This window comes from Portunus trituberculatus, chromosome 38 (genome assembly GCF_017591435.1).
Source record: "Portunus trituberculatus isolate SZX2019 chromosome 38, ASM1759143v1, whole genome shotgun sequence".
NCBI classification, from domain to species: domain Eukaryota; kingdom Metazoa; phylum Arthropoda; class Malacostraca; order Decapoda; family Portunidae; genus Portunus; species Portunus trituberculatus.
This window is the reverse complement of record NC_059292.1, coordinates 3,803,545-3,827,122: the sequence shown is the minus strand read 5'-3', so window position 1 is coordinate 3,827,122 and position 23,578 is coordinate 3,803,545. Positions and strand designations below refer to the sequence as shown.

Here is a 23,578-nt window from a genome sequence, read left to right as displayed (position 1 = left end):
ACCCCAACGAGTACGGATGGAATATCTTGGATGGCTGTAAAAACACATAGTTGCCATCCAGGCCAGTATGGATGGAACACCTCGACTCATACAGACAGTGCAGGGATGTCTAATCAATACTTAAAGCACGTAACAGTAGCACACTCATGGGAATACTATATGTTACTCACTTTACGTTACAATTTTGTTTGACTCTTGTCACATCAATAATTCCGTGGCTCTATTCTCAAACATTTCCGTGTCTTATTTCCAAACTTTTAACAAGCCCCAGTGGAAGTTGGTGCAATTTTACAGTTTTCAGGCTCATTTCTGTGATACGTACTATAGATAGTTTACAAATTTCTGTATGACCAATGTGGAAGAAAACAAATCATGGGAACCTAACTATAGTCATCCATGTGTTCTCCAAAATAATCCTCATGAAAACAAAAAAGCTGGCAGAACACAGGCTCATTTTATTATAATATATATCTAACTTCCGTCACACTGGTCGTGATTACAGCTAACGTGTACATAATGTGAGACAATCGTACATAAACGCAACAAACCTGCAGAAATTTCATTGATATATAGATTACAGATAATCGCATTAGGATAAGGAATTGTGGCATGAGCATTTTAGGGCTTTATTCGAGACTAAAAGAATCATGCAACAAATTTCAAGGTGAGGTGAGAAGTGGGCAGCAGTCCCCAGCATGACGCGGGTCTCGGGGCAGGGAGGCGCTGGTGCTGGTCCACTTAAGAAGCTTAGCTGCTCTCAGTCCTCTTATCCTGAAAATTATAATCAAAGTTCATGGCTGAATATTTTCTCTCTTTTTACATTTCTTTTAAGAAATAGACATTGAAAAAATGGGGGAGATTTAGCATTTTTTTTTCTCTATGACTGTAATATAGTGAAAATATTACAAGAAACCTATAAGAATAAAAGAAATAGAAAAATTCAGTTATCATTCCTTTCCGAAAGCGTCTTCCCAGTGTTTCTCACCACCTCTACATGTTCCCCGTTCATTCAAGTGGACTCTACGATATGACGCTACTTTTTCTAATTTTTTTCTCTCCAAGGTTCCCGATAGATGTAACTATTTCCATAACTCCGGTGTTTTAAGAAAAAAACGAACAAATATTTACAGAAGAAAGAGAAAAAAAAAAGAATAGAAAAAAGGCTCTTCTAAATTACCAAGTTCATTAATAAAGAAACTAAAAAAAAAAAAAAAAATGTTACAAGATATTCCCTTAAAGTTTTCGGGGATGGTTTTTTCCCTACCTAATCTCCGTTTAAATTGCATTACCACTTTTTTTTTTTTTTTTTTTTTGCGTACCTTCCGTGCAGGATAGGCAGGAGCTAAGAGGCCGGTAAACTTCCACCTCTTTTACCTAAACAACGGCTCTGTAAAATCACTGCATGTCTCTGAGTGGGGAAAAAACTAAGCACTTTTTTTTTCCTAACATCAGAACATTAATTAAAGTAACTACAATACAGGAAAAGTTGTTCTCATTATGGCCGTTTTTTACAGCATTTAATGAGCAAAACTTCCAGTGTCGACTGCAGAACTGCGGCAAAAAATGGTCAGATCAGGTGAATAATCATACTTTTTTTTACGGCAATAGTCATGCATTTTAAATTTGTCTGGTAATGATGATGGAAACCACGTAACTCCTATGTGATGCTGGTGTGGCTGAGAGTCGCAGTGATAGCAGTGGTAGTAATGGTGGCGAGCACGGAGATAATGGTGGTGGTGGTCTGCGTAGTATTACTTTTTCGGTGTCACTCATTCAACGTTGACCACAAATTTTCCATTATTACATCTATCGTTTCTACCGCTACTACTTTTACTATTACTGCTACTACTAACTGCTACTATTACTGTTACTACTACTACTACTACTACTACTACTATTAACTACAACAACTATTTCTACTACTATGAACTACAACAACTAATACGACTACTACTACTACAACAACAACAACTACTACTACTACTACTACTACTACTACTACTACAACAACAACAATTACTACCACCACCACCGCAACAAGCATCACCACTAGCACTAAATCACAACTACTACCACCACCACCACTGCAACACACCACACACCACACACACACACGAAGCACTATCCAAACATACCACAACCACCATCCACAACAGACACTAACCTTCTTGTCCACCTTGGTGCGAGCGAAGGCAGATACATCAAAACCTCCCCCGAGTTGAGTGTTGACTCCTGGCGTGACTGAGGGCTTGCCGGGGTTCGGGTCAGGAGGCACAGGGATGAAAGGTACGTCACCACCCCCGGAATTGGAAGGGAATTGCTGGTTCTGATGGGTAGGGAACTGTTGCTGGTGTGACGGGAACTGCTGCTGGTGTGACGGGAACTGTTGCTGGTGTGACGGGAATTGTTGCTGGTGTGACGGGAACTGTTGCTGGTGTGAAGGGAATGGCTGCTGCTGGTGGATCAGGGAAGCGCTGCCGTGTGAGGGATGTCCTGCAGAAGAGGTGAATATCAGTGCTACGAGGAGAGGTATTCGTGCTAGCGTGGCCTTACTATGGGTGACGGCAGTGGGTAGTGGGGGAGTCACGACGGTTCAGATGAGAGCGAGTGAGTGTAAGTTGGACAGAAAACACTAAACAAACAAGGAAAATAAAGATAGGAATGACAAAATCTTCAAACTCTATCAAATTAACTAACAAATTTCCTCGTGTATTATAGTTGAATTCCAGCATGTATTAAGAAGAGAAAAAAAATCATCATGGATAAATCACAAAACTAAAGAACCCGCGCACCATTTTAAACATGAAAGGAATGCGCGCGTCGGAGGCAGAAGTAATGACGTCACGCAGGGCTTAGGACGGGGAGAATGGCTGGCTGGCGGCGGCATGTGTACTTTCCATCAGTGTAAATCAAAGGCTGTGTTATCGCAATAATCTCACTCGTGCAGCAAGATGAGATGGCGGTCGAGTGGGAGGACGCAGAGGATGTGGGGAGGCTGGAGCAGCATGACAGCGGCATGAAAAGGTGCTGTATCATTGTTTTTAATTAGATACGTTGTGTAAGACAGGCGCCTGAATATTTCTTGAGGGTGTGCTGGTAGTTAATGAAGTGGCGTAGCGTTGTGCTAGGAGGAAGATGAGACGTGCAGTAAATACAGTGTTTGTGATTGATGCTAGGAGTGTTTGTGGTGGCCAAGATGAGACTGATAGGAGACAAGTCAGGATAGTATGACCGACTGTGTGAAATGTAGGACCAGGGGAGCTTGGGATAAGCACTTTTAGCTTAACCCCTTCAATACTGGAACACATTTTTACCTTGAGATTTGTGTACGATTAGCCCATTGTTTTGACATGGAGGTCAGAAGATTATTAGCCACAATCTTCATTATTTTAGTCCCTCGCATGAGTTTCTGAATCTATAAAATCACCAAAAAGTAAGCAGAATGAATATGGAAACGCGTCATGGTACTGAAGGGGTAAAGGAGCTTAATAGAGGTTGATGGCATAAGGAGGACTGAACGATCGCTTCTCTAGGTGAGTTGGTGATGTGTTGCTCGTTGTGACGGAAGAGGTCTGGCACAGGGGCGGCGTGAGGAGTGTGTTTGCGGTGCAGTAAAATATGGTCGCTGTGGAACAGGCAGAAGGAAAGTGATTGGTCGCTGCCACGCATCACACAGGGATGCTGATATAGTTAACTTTTAAAAAAATACTCATTATCTCTTGTCCAGTAGATTTTTGTTGGTGCTTTGATGAAAAAAAAAAAAATGTCAGTATTAAGATTGGCTTCGCGTCTGTATTTCCTATTGTTTTTAGCTCTTACACCCCCCACTTTTGGGAAGCTGGTGGGAGAGCAGGCTTTTCAGGTGCGGATAGCTAAAATGTGCCCAGTTGTCACCTCTTAACACGAAATATAAGTAGAGAGCCACTGCTGCTGTTGTTGAGATGAGCGTCACATTCAAGCAGCTTTATCAACGACACCTATATATACAGAAAAATCTCTTACCACTAACCTAGCATTCCTCTTCTTAACCCAACCTACCGTATAACCTAAATTAACCTTACATAACCTAACGTTGGAAACGCTGTAGCAGTGAGGTAAACTGAAGATTTCAAGAGATATTTCCTTAGGTATCGTTGGTAACACTCCTCACATATGGTGCCCATCATACAAACCAATAACAGTTGCTCCTTACTTGTATTTTGTGTTAAGAGATGACAATTGACAATATCTTAGCTTTCCACATCCGAAAATTCCGCTTTCCCGCCAAGTCCCCGAGATTGGAAGGGAAGTAAGCCGGAAACAATAGAAGATACAACCGCACAGCTAGTCTTAATATTTACCAATAAAAATCTAATAATGTAGTGACTAATAAAGATGCACACCTTTACACGCACAAGCCAATTTTTTTTTCTTTATGTCGTATAAATAGTTAAGAATTTTTGTTACAATGTGCGACAGATTCCGGTGTAATACTCCTGTGTAGCAACGGGAGTGTTGACAGATCTTCATCAGGGCTACCTGGTGTGACTTTTACGTAGAGCGACTCGACACTTACGCTCACACACACACACACACACACACACACACACACACACACACACACACACACACACACACACACGCGCGCTACGCCACGCTACGCTTCACTCACCTAGGCGCAAACAAACATGTTTACTCTTTTACCTAATTCTGCTAGTCCCTCATTCCACGAAAAATGTATTGAGATGAAACAGCCGTGAATTAACCAGCCACTCAAGTTTTCAAAATACAGCAATGTGAGTGAGGTTGACGCATCAGGAATGCCATAAGAAAAGTCCGGAGTTAAAGAATCGTGTTATTATTAGTTGTTTATAAATATTTTTCATCTTTATGTTGCAATCAGTGTTGACAGCCGCCGCCCGCCATCTAAGGCTACCTCCATCATTATTGGTAAAAAAAAAAAAATGGATAATTACTTTTCTTTATAGCATTAACATGAACCATTTATAGGTACGAATCTAATAGTTTCTGTGGAATTATGATGAGAGAAACGAAAAATATATATGTTAGTATGTCCTTACGTACTGCCCGTGCTCCGTTTTCTGTAAAACATTCTATTGATAGAATCAGTTTGTTTGGCTTGAGGTCAGTGATGTTAATTGTACGACAATTATCGTATTTGTACGATAATATGGCTGTTTGTACAATGTACGATACATAGGTAAGAATCGTACACCAATATACGATAATTGAGTGGCAAAGTATTTTTTTTTTTTATATTTGTAATAAGGTACTGGAATAATTGTGTAAAGAAAAAAAATATCGATGTCAACATTTCAGAGAGAGAGAGGGGCTGGGGACTGGGGAGGGAAGGAAAAGGAGAGAGACGCTGTCAGTCACAGTCAGTGTCAAGTGACAAAATGATCTTATTAGTGTGACTCTTAGTGTTAGTATGGTGAAGGGCGAGTTTTCCTTCTCTTATCATATGTTCTATTTGACGTATAACGGTATGAAAAACAAAACATTCTCATTATGTGGCACTAATGGGCAACAATAAATAAAGGAATAAATAATAAGGGTTTTCCAGTGTAGGTTGTGTTGCGGAGAGTGATGGACTGACGATTGACTGATACGTTGACCCCTTGGAGATACATGCACATTGACACTGTACGTAAGCTTTTATCAATATATATATATATATATATATATATATATATATATATATATATATATATATATATATATATATATATATATATATATATATACACACACACACACCTTTGTGTAACCTTTGTATGTGTAGTATGTCATTTGCATATGAAAATGAATGAAAATTAATGAAATGTTCAATACAGTGTATAATGCAGTTCTGATGTGTGTATATTATTTTTCCTTTGGATGTACGATAATATTAGGCAAAATACGATAATTCTGGTGGTTCGGTACGACAATGTGGGCTAGAAAAGTTAACATCAGTACATCACTGCTTGAGGTTACGTCACGTCTTCCCCTCAGTTCTCGCTCGCCACCGTCTCAGGCGACACGCTCACGACCAGCCTGTTGTTTGCTCGGCTATACCTGTTGTGTCTTGTGATACTATTAAATACACGTTCATAATGGCCTCAGGTGTCTCCATGCTACCCCAGTTTAAGGACAATTACCACATATAGATAGGATCGAAATATAGATAATGACCGCCGACTCCAAGAGTGTCTTGGTTCTCACCGGTGGCGCCACCAGTGTTAGTAGTGGTGGTGGTTGTATTGTGCGTGATGTGACGCCTTAATTCTGTACACTTATTACGTAATGATCAGTCAGAAGCTGTAGCCAAGTGCTCTAATGGTCATAATAATGTACTCATAATTAGAAATATTCAAGCCAGGAGATATACTCTTGTGTGTGTGTGTGTGGGTGGGTGGGTGGGTGGGTGCTTTTACATATATGCTTTTACATATTAAAGTGAGAAGAAAGATAAGTATCCCTGCATCTTGTATCTCTCTCTCTCTCTCTCTCTCTCTCTCTCTCTCTCTCTCTCTCTCTCTCTCTCTAGTCGCTGTAAACCAGTGGTTCTCAAACTATGGGTCGCGACCCAAAGTTGGGTCGCGAGATCAATTTTGATGGGTCGCAGGGACACAGGAACACTATCATGCTTTCAGTGTTTCAGTATATTTCAGTTACTAAATTGAATTATTCTTCTTTAACCACAAATTACTTTTGTTATGTATGTTCATCTTTCCCCCACTTCCCTCCTCCTGGGCCCAACGTAATGGTGTCTCTGACAGGAATGACTCCTGTATCAAACGCGTATGTTGGACTGGCAGTGGGCCCATGCAGGCTCGTGTATATAACTATATATCATTGTACATTTTCTTTCTCTTTACTTTACTCTGGGTCGCGAAGGAATGAAATGTTCCAAATAGGGTCGCTCATGAAAACGTTTGAGAACTACTGCTGTAAACCATAAGAAGTAAAGTAGAAACAAAAGTCTCTCATCAACGCAATTCTACACACACACACACACACACACACACACACACACACACACACACACACACGCACACGAAGTCAAAGATTTAAGGTGATTTTCATGTAAGTAAATTATGTTCGTATGATGCGTCAAAATGAAAATAACATTATGGCCATGAGAAATTAATAATAGATAATATTCTCGTCACTGAAAGTATAAAGGTTAAGAAATCACTTCCTAATCTCGCTGCTATAATGTTCCCTGTCAAAATGTCTTGCACTGTGTATCATAATCGAAAATCTTGTGATTTCTTGAATTGTGAAATATCGAGTGACAAAAATTTAGCCTTTTTAGTACAATGACGCGTTTCCATATGCATTCTGCTTACTATTTGGTGATTTTATACAGCTTCAAAAATCTATGTGGGGGATTGAAATAGCGAAGACTCTGGCCATCAATCTTCTGACCTCCATAATGTAAATAAAATCGTCTAATCACACTCAAAACTCAAAATGAAAATGCGTCCCTGTACTGAAGGGGTTAAAATTCACGTTAAAAAAAAAAAAAAAAAAAAAAAAAATATATATATATATATATATATATATATATATATATATATATATATATATATATATATATACAAAGTTACGAGAACTAAAGGAGATGGAAAGGCGAGAAGAAAAAAATAATTGAAGAAAACAGTAGCTTCTTTTTTATAATCACGCGTGTTTGACAGAGCTAACTTTTCTTGCTTCATTACTACAAAAATATAAAGAACACGCGCCTCGCCTCCTCGCCAGCACCTTCCTGTATTCATTATGCATTACCCATCGTGTCCCTTCATAACATGTCTCTGTTTGTTTAATATAATGATACCCTTGTCCCATTTTTTTCTTCACTCCTCTGAGCTCTGTACTCACACTTCTATTATTCATTTCCCTTTAGTCAGGACAGTAAATATTTGTAGGAGCTGAAAGTGTTGAAGGTACAAAGGTCACAATACGAAATCTCTGACGCCGAGTCTCGTAACCTTACTGACAGTCTCCAGGCTTGTCTTAACGTGTTTTTGTTATTGTGCGTTCAACCTTCTCCTCTTCTAATTTTTGTCTCCGTCTCTTCCTTGTGTCTCCTACTCCTTCTTGTTTCTCCTGATTCTTCTCTTCAATGATGCAGTCTTTAATCCTTTCTCTTGGTTTCGTTCTCTAATAAGTCTTTCCTCTAATGACTACAGCCCTTTCTCTAATGATTGTGGTCTTTTGTTTAATAGTTGCGTAGTTTTCCTAATGCTGGTACAGTAATAAAGTATATCAGTGAAATCAAACAGTTTAAGATGAAAAGTGGTGTCTGTAACTCCTCCTCCTCCTCCTCCTCCTCCTCCTCCTCCTCCTCCTCCTCCTCCTCCTACTCCTCCTACTCCTCCTCCTCCTTTTCTTTCCCTCATCTTCCTATCCTTCTCTACGGTGCCATCTCTTTTATTTATCCTCCTCCTCCTCCTCCTCCTCCTCCTCCTCCTCCTCCTCCTCCTCCTCCTCCTCCTCCTCCTCCTCCTCCTCCTCACCTTGGACGAAGGGGACTCCGAAGGGTGGACCGACAGGAGGCCCGGAGACAGGGTGGTACTGCCCATACTCATCTGCAGGGAGGAAGGGAGCGATTGTTGTTACTGTATAGGACTGCCGTGTTGGAGGAACTGGGATGGTGGTGGTGGTAGTGGTGGTGGTGGTGGTGGTGGTGGTTCTGGTGGTTCTGGTGTTGTATTTGGTGATTCTGTGATGTTTTAATACCTGTTCGGTTATGTATGTGTTGAAAGGCTGTACTGTTTGGGTATTAGTAAAGGAAGGATACGTGGATGAGGAGAAGGAAGAAGAAGAACAAGAGGAAGAGGAGGAGGAGGAGGAGGAAGAAAATGAATGAAAAAAAAGATAGGACCGTAGAGAAAAACAGGATGGTGAGGAAAGAAAAAAAAATAATTATAAAGAAGGATAAACGCGCTCATACATCAGTCTTTCTGAGTTTGGGTAAGAAAAATGCATGAGCTCCAGAGAGAGAGAGAGAGAGAGAGAGAGAGAGAGAGAGAGAGAGAGAGAGAGAGAGAAAAAACCCGTAAGTGGAACGTCAAACAGAGAAAGGATGGAAACAAAACGCAAACACGATATATGGATAGAAGACTTGAACGAATCACACTATCAAGCAAACCTCTCCCCTTTCCACTCACGATCTACAACCAACAAACATCCCGAGTTCCTGAATAAGCGGTGCACTTTCCTAAACAACAAGGGTCTTTGGGAAATGAGCTAAATGCGCTACTTAAAAGGCCATATTCCGAAACGCCTTGCTCTCTCACCTCGACAATTCTTCAAGCCCGCAGAAATGACTAGCAGGGTTCTCAAGACAGTTTCTCCTTATGACCAACTAGAAATCTTGCTAATCCATTATCATAACCATAAAATTACCCTTTGAAAATAGTCGTCGTGAGAGAGCAAAGCGTTTCTGAATATGGATTTTAATTCCTTCAGTACCATGCCTCGTTTTTCTATTTATTCTGGTTACTATTTAGTGACTTTATACAGCTTCAGAAATTTGTGCGGTGATTGAAATAGTAAAGACTGTGGCCATTAATCTTTTGACCTCCATAAACCCTTCCTAATGCAATGCAACCTAACCTAACCTAACCTAATGCAAATATAAACCTTCAAATTATACTAAAAAAAATCATGGTAAAAATGCGTCTCAGTATTGAAGGGGTTAATCATACACTTGACGGAATCATACTTCCATACTTGCCTCTCACGAATTTCTGGCGGCCGACGGAGTAGGAAGCCTGGTTATCTGCGGGAGAGGTGCGGCGAGATGAGGCACGGGGCAGTGTCAGTGGCAGCAGCGGCGTTGGCGGCAGTGCGCAGCGGTACAGTGTCGACGATTTACGATGGTCCGGTTAAGTGCAGGGAGGAGGAAAGGAATGATACGTTGTGTTGGTTACTTAGTTGTGAATGATGAGAGTCTGTCTTGGTCTGGCAGGGTTTTTATATGTCCGTTTGTGGTGTCGTTGTTGTTATTGTTGGTGGTGGTTGTGGTGGTGGTTATTGTTGTTCTTGTTGCTGTTGTTTGATCATTTATAAGATTACAAACTAACCCCCCACACACACAAACACACCTTCCATCACCTCCTCAACTACGGTATACTTACACTGGGGCGCCCCGCTTGTCGCCGCCACCACCACCACCAGCACCGCCAGTAGCTCCTTCATTGCAGCGTCTATCATAGGAAGAGAGGAGGGAGGTGAGCTGGACGCAAGCACTATAGGGAGTTGGCAAAGAGTGAAGAAAGATCAACATTGTAAGAAGGATGAATGTGTCTAATAGGGTGTAAATAAGGGTAGTGAGTGTCTGCATGGGTGTAGGGGAAAAGGGTGAGCAATGTAGGGGGACAGGGAATGAGTGTGTTTGGGAGTGTGTAGAGGAAAGGGAGCCAAGAGTGTAAAGAATGGGAATGGTTTGCACAGAATGTTGTAACTCGTGAGGGTGTGTGAGGGTTGCCTTTAATAGCTGCACGTGCTCCTCCTTGCATTCCTATTGTTAATTAAGTAAATACACGCACTGAAAATTGCATAGGAATATACACGAAGGTGCGCAAAATTTCTATAAAGACTCAAATTTGGCCTGAAATAATATCCAGAATTCGTTTTTTTTTTTTTATATATCTAAACATTCAGTTGCAAGAAGTTGGAGAGAAAAAATGTAGAAACTGTTATAGTATTAAAATATTCGATGAACTGGAAAAAAAAAATATATGCAACAGTCCCAGCGACGAGTTGTATCAGAAGAGAAAGAATGAAACAACAGATAATCTCACACTCAGAGCAGGACGAACTCAGCATTCCGCCTCAATAAACACTGCCAAGTTGTTTTCCGATGTGCATTTCCGCTGAGATTTTATGAACATTAGGTGGAAGTTATACGCAGAGAGAGAGAGAGAGAGAGAGAGAGAGAGAGAGAGAGAGAGACAGACAGACAGACAGACAGACAGACAGACAGACAGAAACTATTAATGTATTTCAGTGTTGCACATGCCTGCAAATTGGCCTTCTTGTACGTCAGCTTATCTAATTCCTCCCCGCTCTCTCTCTCTCTCTCTCTCTCTCTCTCTCTCTCTCTCTCTCTCTCTCTCTCTCTCTCTCTCTCTCTCTCTCTCTCTCTCTCTCTCTCTCTCTCTCTCTCTCTCTCTCAAGCATTAGTCTTGGTAATAATAATGGTAATTGCCCTAATAGTTGTGGTTCTCAATTGACTTCTACTGTAACTAGACGGAACTCAAAGTCTGGATCCCAAACTTCATAGTGAATAGATGATCTCGGTATTAATTAGTGATCTTGAGAACTGACTGGCACTTACGTAACACCCATACTACCCACGCTCAATCATAATCCTATCCAACTTTTATTTCAGTAGCTTTGCATCGTGTTCACGCTCACTGTACATCTGTTAGGTCAGTTTCCTGGGAGTAGTTACCATGAATGAGGTTAACTAACACCAACCTAACACCTTCAATACTGGGGCACATTTTTACCTTGGGATTTGTGTGCGATTAGACCATTTCATCGACATTAATCCCTTCAGTGCTATGGCGCGTTTCCATATTCATTCTCGTTACTATTTGGTGATTTTAACAGCTTCAGAAACTAGAGTGGGGATTAAAATAGAGAAGACTCTGGCCATTAAAATTCCAACCTCTATTAAACCTTCCTAATGGCAATATAATCATCCAATTATACCCAAACTCATGGGAAAAATATGTGCCAGTACTGAAGGAGTTAGAAGGGTCTATGGAGGTCAGACAATTAATGGCCACAGTCTTCACATTTTAATCCGCTCATAAACTACTGAAACGGTATAAAATAACCAAATAGTAAGCAGAATAATTGTGGAAACGTACTGAAGGGATTAATTACAAGAACATGAGGAAATATGAAAGGAGAGCTGCAACAGGATGCCATCAAACCTACACGTGGTAATTTCCCTATATATTCATAACCAGAATCCGCTGCCTCGTCTTCTGTCTCCTCAGACATTAAAATTCTACTAAGCGGAATCCATTGATGTAATTTGTACTGCGTTTGCTTAAGTTTTTGCTTTTCCTTCAAGTCTAATCATTAAGCTGAAGACGCTCAGACACGCTCAAAGCAAGCTCCTCTCATTATTTTCTTAGAGCTTATTAGACACCATCATGCCGCTGTCTTTAATATATAAAAGCTTCCAGATAAGGCCGGAGATTGCTCGTCAAGTGCCAGTGAAAAGACTGAAGATGCTTCACAGGGAACATGAAATAGTTCTAAGAAGTGTTTGTGTTTATGAAACCTACCAACGCTTGTTTTAGCTGTGCCTCGAGATGTCGTGAGGCTCAGACTGTCATTTTGCATCAGCAGGGCTCAAAGCAGTCAAAATGAGAATGGAGTGAAGAGGAGGTGCTGGGTAGTGGATGAACCAGCCTAATTGTCCTCGCTAGAGCAGTCAGAGGGATGATATAAGGTTTGGATTAAACCATTTTGCACCACCAATTCTCAGCAACAAGACGCCATGGAGGAGGAGGAGGAGGACGAGGAAGTGTTGGGAAGCCAATAGGTAGCGAAGGCCTTTTTTTTTCCCTAACCTACGTGTGACCGCAGGAGCAGCCACACCCTCGTTCACCTTTCATAGTACCTGGAGACCCACCACCACTACCACCACCACTACCACTACTAACCACCACCACTATCTCCTGCACAGCCTCAAGCCACACCACGTTGCTTAGGAATGGTTTGTTATGCCTCACTCCCTCCCTCGCCATTACATGCAACACCGAGAGTTTTTTTTTCTTAGTGAGTTGTAGTAATGAATTGTCTTACGTTACCGAGAAAAAAAGTATAAAATCAAGGCTGCTGCTGTTTAATTAAAGATTACGTGTGATGCAATCTAATACAGTACTGCGAAGAGACCAGGATATGATATTTTTGTTGAATTGTCAGAATATAGATCATTTTTTCTATTTTCTGGATTCTTTGTACAACTATAAAAGCATTATTGTGTAGTGTACAGCCGCGGGTTCCAGTACAGTTGTGTGGGCGAGGCGCTCAGGTATACGGTGCGTGGGTTAATTTTTCCGTCATCCTTATTTTTAATTGAGTACTCCCAGTAATGAATAACCTTACTCTACCAAGAAAGAAATATATAATGAAAGCTGATACTATTCAAGGGTTACGTGTGATGTAGGCTGCAGTAATACGAAGAGACCAGGATATGACATTTCTGTTAAATTGTCATAGAATAAGAATAATTTCTCTATTTTCTAGATTTTTTGCATAACTATAAAAAAAAATCATGTACTCTTTTGTATCTCAGTACTTGACTCTTGGAGATTAAATGTCTTGTTTGTTTATTGATTTTTTTCTTATTTATACCATGTGGGCTTTTCACTGGAATTTATGAGCTAAAGGGGATATTTTGTGTGGTACCTCCTATCTCAAAGCCCACCCGCTAGGAAACCGTTGCCCCGAGTGAAGAAGCCCAACCTACACTCAGACCGTGGACAGGATTCGAACCCTTGCGCTTGGAGACTCCTCTGATCCCCAAAGCACGCATGGTTCCACTGTACCACGGTGGCCCCCCATTTGAAGTTAAAAAGTAGCTCAAGGTGTGAGGAGGCCTGAGAGCATCAAAATTTAAAACAAAGGTTGAATTGTAGGAGATTTTGCGGCATTATGGAAATTGTGCGTAGGAAGTCCATTGTATTGCCATAACAATCACAAAATCAGATAAGAACAAGAAGGAAAAACACATAATGATAACAACGAGCTGGACGAGAAGGAAATGAAGGCGGTGAAACGATAAGATACAAAGCACTGGACAGAAAGATTAGCATAAAGGGCCACAAGAGAGAGAGAGAGAGAGCAAACACCAAGACGCACTAGCACGGTTACAGTGAAAAGTACGGGATGATAACGATCGCATCCCGCAAAAAAAAAAAAAAAAATCTCTGGCACACGAGGCAAGCAGGGCGACCGAAGCGATAAGGGATAATAAAGCAAGAATACAAGAATGGAGTTTAACAAAGCAATAAAGGAAGAAATAGACACACACACACACACACACACACACACACACACACACACACACACACACACACACACACACACACACACACACACACACACACACACACACACACACACACACAAGCTGCTCCCCCTGCGGTTATCTCTTTGACCTTGGGAAAAACCTGCTCTTCATTTCACACTCTTCCTCCTCCTACTGAGTTTGTATCCTTCCTGCTCCTCCTCCTCCTCCTCCTCCTCCTCCTCCTCCTCCTCCTCCTCCTCCTCCTCCTCGTCGTCGTCATCATCTTCGTCCTCCATGCCCTTGTCTTCTTACTCCTCTTCTTCGTCTTACTCTTACTATTATTGTTAATGTTGTTGCCATTATTATTATTATTATTATTATTATTATTATTGTTATATGTTGTTGTTCCTAATACACAGCCTTCCTTCACATCATCATTATCATCATCATCATCATCCTTCTCATCCCTCCGCTTCCTCCTCCTGCTCCTCCTGTTCTTCTTCCACGTTCACCTCCATTATTATTTCCATTTCTTCTTCCTCCTCCTCTTCTTCCCCTCTTTCTCGTGCTTCTCCTCCTCCTCCACCTCCTCCTCCTCCTCCTCCTCCTCCTCCTCCTCCTCCTCCTCCTCCTCCTCCTCCTTCTCCTCCTCCTTCTTTCCTTCTTCCTCTCCCTACTCTTCTTCTTCTCTCCTTCCTCTCCTACTTCTAATTATGTTTCTTTTGTTTCCACTCCTCCTCCTCCTCCTCCTCCTCCTCCTCCTCCTCCTCCTCCTCCTCCTCCTCCTCCTCCTCCTCCTCCTCCTCCTCCTCCTCCTCCTCCTCCTACTACTACTACTACTACTACTACTACTACTACTACTACTCCGTCATGAATCACACCAGCAACAACAAAAACAAAAACAATTGCAACCACCACCACCACCACCACCACCACCACCACCACCACCACCACCACCACTGCTACAAGAACTACAACAGCTAATCTACACACTCACACACATACACATACATTTATAACTCCTCTTGTATTTTCTCTTGTCTCTCCTTTGTCCCACCACCACCACCACCACCACGCCCACCACGCCCTTCGTCACCAGCCTCCCACCGTCCCCAGTCTCCCTCTCTTTTGAAGCGGCTCCCTCTTCACCGCCTCCTACCTATTCGCTGCCTCTTGAGAACCGGATAGGAGGCGGTTTGTGTTCTTGTTACCTTGGCCTTGGTAGACTGAGGGAGCAGGGAAGTGGGATGGAGATGGGGAGTGTAGGAGTGGGGAATAGGGAGCAAGGAGTGGTCATCTGTGTTGCTACTCTCCAAGATGCCTTTAAAGTCCGCTCTTATTATCTCTCTCTCTCTCTCTCTCTCTCTCTCTCTCTCTCTCTCTCTCTCTCTCTCTCTCTCTCTCTCTCTCTCTCTCTCTCTCTCTCTCTCTCTCTCTCTCTCTCTCTCTCTCTCTTTCAATCTGTGACGTACCGTAAAGAGAATTATAACAGTTCTGTGTATTTTTAGTACATTCGTGGAGAGAGAGAGAGAGAGAGAGAGAGAGAGAGAGAGAGAGAGAGAGAGAGAGAGAGAGAGACACACACACACACACACACACACACACACACACACACACACACACACACACACACACACACACACACACACACACACACACACACACACACTTAACAATACAAAACAAAAACAAAAAATGGATCTCACAAAAACGAATAGTGATTTTTTCCTGCCGTAAACTTATTGTTCTATGGAATTACCCCAAGGGCGACTCTCACGGCTGCTGCTCCTCCGCCCCTATCCTCCCTCTTCCCCCGATCAGGCTGCCCCCTCTCCCCTCCCCACAGCAGTGTCCCTTTACGTAACGCCATACCTTTACCGCCTCGCAAGGAAAATTATTGTTACCTCTATATTGCTATCTTCGCGTCGCTATCTTCCCGCCTCTGTCCTTCTATCTTTCCTATCCTTAACCCGTTCTGTACCATGACGCGTTTTCATATTCATTCTGGTCAGGATTTGGTGATTTTATACATTTTCAGAAACTAATGTGAGGATTAGAGTAGTGAAGACTCTAGCCATTAATCTTCTGATCTCCATAGACCCTTCCTAATGTCAATAAAATGGTCTAATCGTACACAAACCTCAAAGTCAAAATGTGCCCCAGTATTGAAGGGGTTAACGTCGCTATTCTTCTCGTCCCTACCTTTTCATCTCTGTCCTTCCCGTCCCTACCCTCCCGCAGCTGTCTTCCCGTCACTACTTTCCCGTCGCTATCCTCAAGTTCTCTACCTTCCATCGCTACTTATTCATCACTACCTTCCCGCTGCCACCTTTCCGTCGCGACATTCACCACTCAAGCACAGCAGCAGTATCGGATTTTTATGTTGATATTGTCGTATAATATTAACTAACCCCCTTCAGTACCATGTCGCGCTTTCATATTCATTCTGGTTACTATTTACATTTGACGAGTTTATACAGCTTTAGATACTCATGTCGGGGATTGAAATAGTAAAGACTCAGGCCACTAATCTTTTAACCTTCACAGACTCTTCCTAATGTTAATAAGATCGTCTAATCATACCCAAAACTCAAGGTAAAAATGAGTTCCAGCACTGAAGGGGTTAATAATATTTAGTTACTGCGCTATTGGTGATTTGTGTTATATTTCAGCTGTACTAATAAAGCGTTAAAGTACATGCGCCACAAAAGCTTTAGTTATCATTCAGTTTCCTGTGAGCGTTAGGCTTAAGATGTGGATTTACGCAGGAGTGTTTTATGTTGCCCCAGTGAGAAGCCACAGCAGCCTCGGGGTCTTCAGGGAACGTTCTTTTTACGTAACCGACCGCCTGAACACTGTTTTGAGAGCATTTTTCTTTAGAAGTCGAGCAAGGAAGTGGATACTTGTACACCAATGAACCAAAATAATGTTCTTTTGTACTTTTACCTCAAAAATTTTTAAGCGACGAGTACATTGTTAGCACCTCACATTGTACGATAGGATTCTTCCCCTTTACAATCACACCTCTTTTATATTTAATTTCATTTCGCATTTGTTCATACACAGTCTCGTAAAATCCAAGAAGTCTGCTGATGTTAGCTGTTTCTTGCTATACATATCTAGTAACACCTGCATTTAGAGGAATACTATAAATTGTTTGTGCGCTTTTGATGACGCTCTTATTTAAATGTTGCACCATTTGGTCGAGCAGTGTGTGTGTGTGTGTGTGTGTGTGTGTGTGTGTGTGTGTGTGTGTGTGTGTGTGTGTGTGTGGTGGAAAACAAGGACGATAAGGGACGTGTTTTCGATGGAACCAAGTAAGACTGCATGAGTGGTGGACTGCAACGAAAGGTCACGTCTTCACTTTTCCTTGACCAGCAGCATAATAACTGTTTGTCCTCCTTTTGTCAGTTTTCTTTCATGTTCATAGGCCATCAAGTCTCTCACGATGCTCTTCACTTTTATTTTTACTCTCCAATATTCAGAAACTGAGCTAATTCTCCTCTGGCCGGTGGGTTTGTGTTTCACCCATAAATAAATAAACGCGTCATCAGTCAAAATAAATACTTAAAAATGGTGAATATGTAAAGCGAGAATATTATTTCACCACAAAAAAAGAATCGTATTGTCATAGTTTATTTGTGGTATATAGATTCCAATGCCATGATTGTGAATAGTATTAAGTTTCCTGTTTTACCCGCGTAACTAATGAGAGCATCCCTTAAACATAATAGTCGTCCGCGTCGTCGTTCATGGTTACTGCAGTTGAGGTCAAAATGCTTCAAAAATTACTCCATAGCAGGAACACGTGACACATGGTTAGATTTGTGAACTTTCACATAGTTACTGATTACAATTGTATCATTAGAGCCGTCCCTTAGCCAACACCAACTGGACGCAATACCCGTTTGATCTATATTATGTTTTCTCCATAACCTGCTAAGTAAAAGCGTTAAGAGGTAAGGAAAGTCGCTAGTTGCCTCCAGGTTAAATGCAACCGTCCCTTTCTGAAGCAAATATGCCGACATCCACCCATCATTCTTATGCATCAATTTATCTAAGTTGTTAAATTTTACTATTCACTCGCAGTAATAACGTGACCGCTGAGCCTGTTCCAGTGATCCATCATCGAGAAACACGAGTCACGTTGCCTTCACGCCCTTGAAACAAGCTTTGTGGTCTCGTGAGTGTCCAAACGGGTCTGTCTCAAGGTGGTCATGACCGAGTATTTTTTTCCTGCCAGAGTATTAAGTGTCGCTGTACCACTGAAAATATTGAATTAAAAAAAAGTCACTCTCTTTTTCTATATGAACAACAATTTTCCTTTCGTAAAGAGTTCAAAGTCTCTGCCTGCTTTGAATCTTTTACTGCTGCGGTTGTACTTTTAGCAACCAGAACGCCTTGAAAGATATGTGTGGATGTATGAACATATAGGAAAAGAAGGAACAAGCGTGAGAACCATTGAAGAATAACGTAGAAGTGTAAAAAAAAAAAAAAAAAAAAGCTGTGAAGAAGCAGAGGAAGGAAAACTATTCAATTAATTTTGTCATCTTATATAGGTCACAAATCTGTTCAGGTTATTGATTAAGAATAAGACCGTAAAAAATTCGATTGACTATAAAAAAAAAGAGTGAAAAGGAACCGATTTCATCCTTCAAGAACAAGCAAGGCTACACAACCATTCAAAGACTGTAAAACACAAATACACCAGAGAAAAACCAAGGTAACAATGAAAAAATAAATAAATAAATAAAAAGAAGCTAAATTCATCTTTCATTGACTTTACAACTATACAAAAGACCACAGAGCGAAAACGTCAGAAAAATTAGCGAGGAATGAAAAGGATAAATAACTAGTCGCGAATCACACCAGTCACGCACCTTGGTAGTAGTAACGCCGCGAATCACACCAGTCACGCACCTTGGTAGTAGTAACGCCTGTATTCAAAACGTCTTTCCCTCTCACTACGACAATTTTCCAGGGCCACAGAGACAACAAGCCGGGTTTTCAAGACAGTTTATCTTTCTAATAAACTAAAAATCTTGTCAATCTGTCACCAAAACCATAAAAATATTCTTAAAAGCACGAGTATCTTCAACTGCAGTGATGGTGAGAGAGCAAAGCGTTTCAAAATATGGGCTTGAATACGACCATGAACACAGACCAAACAGACGGAGGGATAATAAGTAAACGTGTAAAGGGAACAGGAGGGAGCACGACGGGGACGGAAGGGAAGGCGAATGACAGTTGGGGAGATGGGAAGGGAGGGGATGGCGGGGAAAGTGATGGCTGCGGCCTCTGGAAACGGGCAAAGCATAGGTGTGTGTGGCGGGGATGGACGAGTGGCAACGGGAGACGGTGAAGGGGCAGGGGGAAGGGTGAGGGGGGAGAGCTCTGGGAAGTGAGACGTAGCTTGGTTGCTGCAGGTATTGTGTGGAAGGGATTATTATTATTACTATTATTGTTAGCAGTAGTAGTAGTAGTAGTAGTAGTAGTAGTAGTATTGTTATTGATGTTATTGTTTTTGTTTTATTATCATTATCATTATTACTACTACTATCGTTGTTGTTATTCTTGTTCTTGTTGTTACCACTACTGTTGTTCTTTTCGCTTTAATATTATTTTTATTATTATTACTACTACTATCCTTGTTGTTGTTGTTGTTGTTGTTGTTGTTGTTGTTGTTGTTGTTGTTGTAGCCACTTCAGTGTTGTCGTGGTTCAAGGTTATATGAGGGTCAGGTTAGATAACTATGCGTGTCTATCCTAATAAACTCGCTCCGTCGTAATGAAGCTTATGTCAACCAGCCGCATATTACTCAGGTCTGGGAAAAACTGTAGTACTTAAGGTATTATAACGTGATCTTTATTATTATCATTATTATTACGATTCTTCTTCTTCTTCTTATTATTATTATTATTATTATTATTATTATTATTATTATTATTATTATTATTATTATTATTATTATTATTATTATTGTCATCATCTGTTAATCACAACAAAAACATCAACTACTACTACTATACTGCTACTGCTAGTACTGCTACTGCTACTGCTACTTCTACTACTACTACTACTATCACCACCACCACCACCACCACCACCACCACCACCACCACAACAACAACAAGACCACGTAATAGAAGGAAGGAACTTAGGTGCTGGAAATCCCATAACAACAGGGAGCTCCAAATAACATCCCTGAACCACTTATGTGCGCTCGTGTTGCTCCCTTGTGGTCCAATATGACGGTGATGATGAGGCATGGCAAGGCTGGTGAAGTGACTGAGGCGACGTGAAGGTATTACGATGAACCAAAGATGCGTTTTGATAATCTCGAGTCGATGCGTTGTATGTCTAAGTGATGTTGAGGTGCAGTGCGTAGGTTTGATTACAGTGCCTATATGAAGTGTTATGATTCTCTCTCTCTCTCTCTCTCTCTCTCTCTCTCTCTCTCTCTCTCTCTCTCTCTCTCTCTCTCTCTCTCTCTCTCTCTCTCAAGGTTCTAATTAATTATTCATTGAATGTAATCTCTATACAGTTTACGGCGTCGTTACTTTTACAGTTACATTTACTCCTGCTGCTATAACAACAACAAAAACAACAATAACAACAACTATTACAATTACTACTACTACTACTACAATAATTACTTATTATATCAGCACCATCACCACCACCACAACCATTACCACCATCAATACTATTCCTCCTACTACTAAGCATTTCACAGCCCTGTCGTATCCCTTTCCTACCTCCAGCACACACACACACACACACACACACACACACACACACACACACACACACACACACACACACACACACACACACACACACACACACACACACACACACACACACACATCACTAACCTTACACAGACGAACTGAGCGCACACCTACACACCTCGGGACTCTCGCCTTGAAGCACCCCACGTCTTGGCTGACTGAGTGGCGCACCTGTACCGCTGCCGTGGGATCTTATATACCTTACCTGGGCGTCTCCTAGCCTCTCCTCCCCTCCCTGCTGCTTCTCCCCTCCACCACCCCCCTGCTCCTCCTCTCCACCACCCCCTGCTCCTCCTCTCCACTCTCCTCCCTGCCCCTCCACTCTCCTTTCCTGCCCTCCCCTTATCATCCCGTCCTGGTATGTTCTTTTCTTTACCTCGTCTGTTTTTATTTTCCTTCCTCACACTCTCCTATCCTGTTTCCACTCTCTCTCTCTCTCTCTCTCTCTCTCTCTCTCTCTCTCTCTCTCTCTCTCTCTCTCTCTCTCTCTCTCTCTCTCTCTCTCTCTCTCTCTCTCTCTCTCTCTCTCTCTCTCTCTCTCTCTCTCTCTCTCTCTTATTATTTTCTTTCTTCCTTCAGTCACGTTCCATTTAGTCCCTTTTCCGTTTTCTTTTCTTTCCATTTTCTTTTTCATGATCACCTCCTCTCATCGTCTTCGTGTAAATAACGTTTTTTATCTCTCTGTACTCGGATCTCTCTCTCTCTCTCTCTCTCTCTCTCTCTCTCTCTCTCTCTCTCTCTCTCTCTCTCTCTCTCTCTCTCTCTCTCTCTCTCTCTCTCTCTCTCTCTCTCTTGGTTCCTTCACCCTTGCTTCCCTGACCTCCTTCCTCCTCATCCATTTTCTTTACAGTCTTATTATCGTTTCTCCTCTTTTTCCTTCGCTGTCATTTAGTGTCTCTCTTCCCAGTTTCTTCCCTATCATTGCTACCTCCTTTCTTCCTCTTTCCTCGTGTCTCCCTCCTCCCCTTCATTTTTCACTCATCTCTCTCTGTCTGTCTTTCTCTAAGTTTCCTTCACTCTCTGATATCCTTGCCCTCTTTCCTCTCCGCTCTTCGCTTTTTCTTTTTGTTCTTAGTTTTTTTTTTATTTTTGTGTCTTTTTGCGTGTATTTTTAAAGGGCAGGTTTTTTTCTGTCAGTCTGCTTGTCTGTCTGTTTTTTTTTTTTATTCTGTCTGCTTGTGTCTCTGTCTTTTTTCTGTCTCTTTTTCTCTGTCTGTCTGTCTGTCTGTGTCTCTGTCTCTGTTTCTCTGTCTCTCTCTCTCTCTCTCTCTCTCTCTCTCTCTCTCTCTCTCTCTGTCTCTCTCTCTCTCTCTCTCTCTCTCTCTCTCTCTCTCTCTCTCTCTCTCTCTCTCTCTCTCTCTCTCTCTCTTTTGATACTAGATATACAACATATATTGGGGATTTATGAGTTAAAGGGGATATCTCTCTCTCTCTCTCTCTCTCTCTCTCTCTCTCTCTCTCTCTCTCTCTCTCTCTCTCTCTCTCTCTCTCTCTCTCTCTCTCTCTCTCTCTCTCTCTCTCTCTCTCTCTCTCTCTCTCTCTCTCTCTCTCTCTCTCTCTCTCTCTCTCTCTCTCTCTCTCTCTCACTTTTATCACTCACCTACATTCGTCTTGTTCTTTACGCTTCTTAACTTAATTTGTTCCTTGTTTCTTGTTTTCTTTTGTTGTCACTTTTTTTTCTTTCCTTTCTTGTAATTCTACGTGAGTTCTTATCTTGTACTCACCTCCTTACCTATTCCTCTTCTCTCCCTCGGCATTTTCGTCCCTTCTCTCCCACGGTATCTCCCTCACATCTCTCCTGTCCTTTCCTTTCGTTTTCTTCATCCCTGCTTGCGCCGTTGATTAAGCAGTACACGTCACAAGTACTTTTGCACGGAACAGGGGGACAAGGAAACACGTCTGCGCCTCCTCTTCACCTTTTTTTAATAGACTCAATGTAGTTAAAGGCACACGGGTTTCTCAGAGTGTACTTAATGTTTTAGTGATATATAAACAAGATTCCTGCGTTATAATCGGGGGGAAATACTCTTGGAAACCCGGTGGATTAGCGCTGTGTCCTTGGAAAATAGTCGTGGTGAGAAACCAAAGTGCTTCTGAATACGGGCCAAGGAGACAGAGGGCCCCGCAGGACTTGGAGGGTTCGAAGCCGAAGAGATGGAGTGTGCAAGGACCTGCCACATGTATCTGGTGGGGTGAGGGTGGAGGGAAACACGTGCCATCCATTTAGGAGAGAGGAATTAACTGGAGTGTATATATATATATATATATATATATATATATATATATATATATATATATATATATATATATATATATATATATATATATATGTATGTATGTATATCGAGTATATCATGTCTCGTGGTTGTAACATGCGTGAGAGGCAGGAGGAGCTGGGTTTGCTGGCGTGATTGGTTCACAGTCGAGGTGGATCGGTTTTCACTACAGTATAGTTCTCGATGTCAGTCTGATGAATAATTCCACTTAAAGGATTAGGGAAACTGAAGAGATAATCAAACGTATGAACCAGAGATAATCTGTGGTTTCGTTGACAGTTCAGAATTTTTTTATAAAAATTTCTCTCAAGTGAATTCCTATGACGAATTCATTTTGAAGATATTTATCCATTGTTCTTGGCTTCTTCTTTGTCTCTCTTCGGGGACTGCCATCTCAGTGGATATTATAGATAATCTAGCTACTTACTCAGCTAAATTATGCGTTGTATACTCCATTTCATTAAGGGATGGGG

The 23,578-nt window shown here is 41.6% G+C and overlaps 1 protein-coding gene across 1 annotated transcript; it reads right to left on the bottom strand.

Annotated features, from left to right (window-relative positions):
* Window positions 1-612: 612 nt before the first annotated feature.
* Window positions 613-21,030, bottom strand: LOC123514758 (gamma-hordein-3-like). Its single transcript, XM_045272868.1, has 6 exons — window positions 20,948-21,030; window positions 10,134-10,202; window positions 9,731-9,775; window positions 8,508-8,579; window positions 2,165-2,493; window positions 613-771 (listed from the first exon to the last, which is right to left on the bottom strand). The coding sequence occupies exons 2-6, from the start codon at window positions 10,192-10,194 to the stop codon at window positions 748-750; spliced, it is 531 nt and encodes a 176-aa protein (XP_045128803.1). The 5' UTR covers window positions 10,195-10,202; window positions 20,948-21,030; the 3' UTR covers window positions 613-747.
* Between the last annotated feature and the right edge of the window lie 2,548 nt (window positions 21,031-23,578).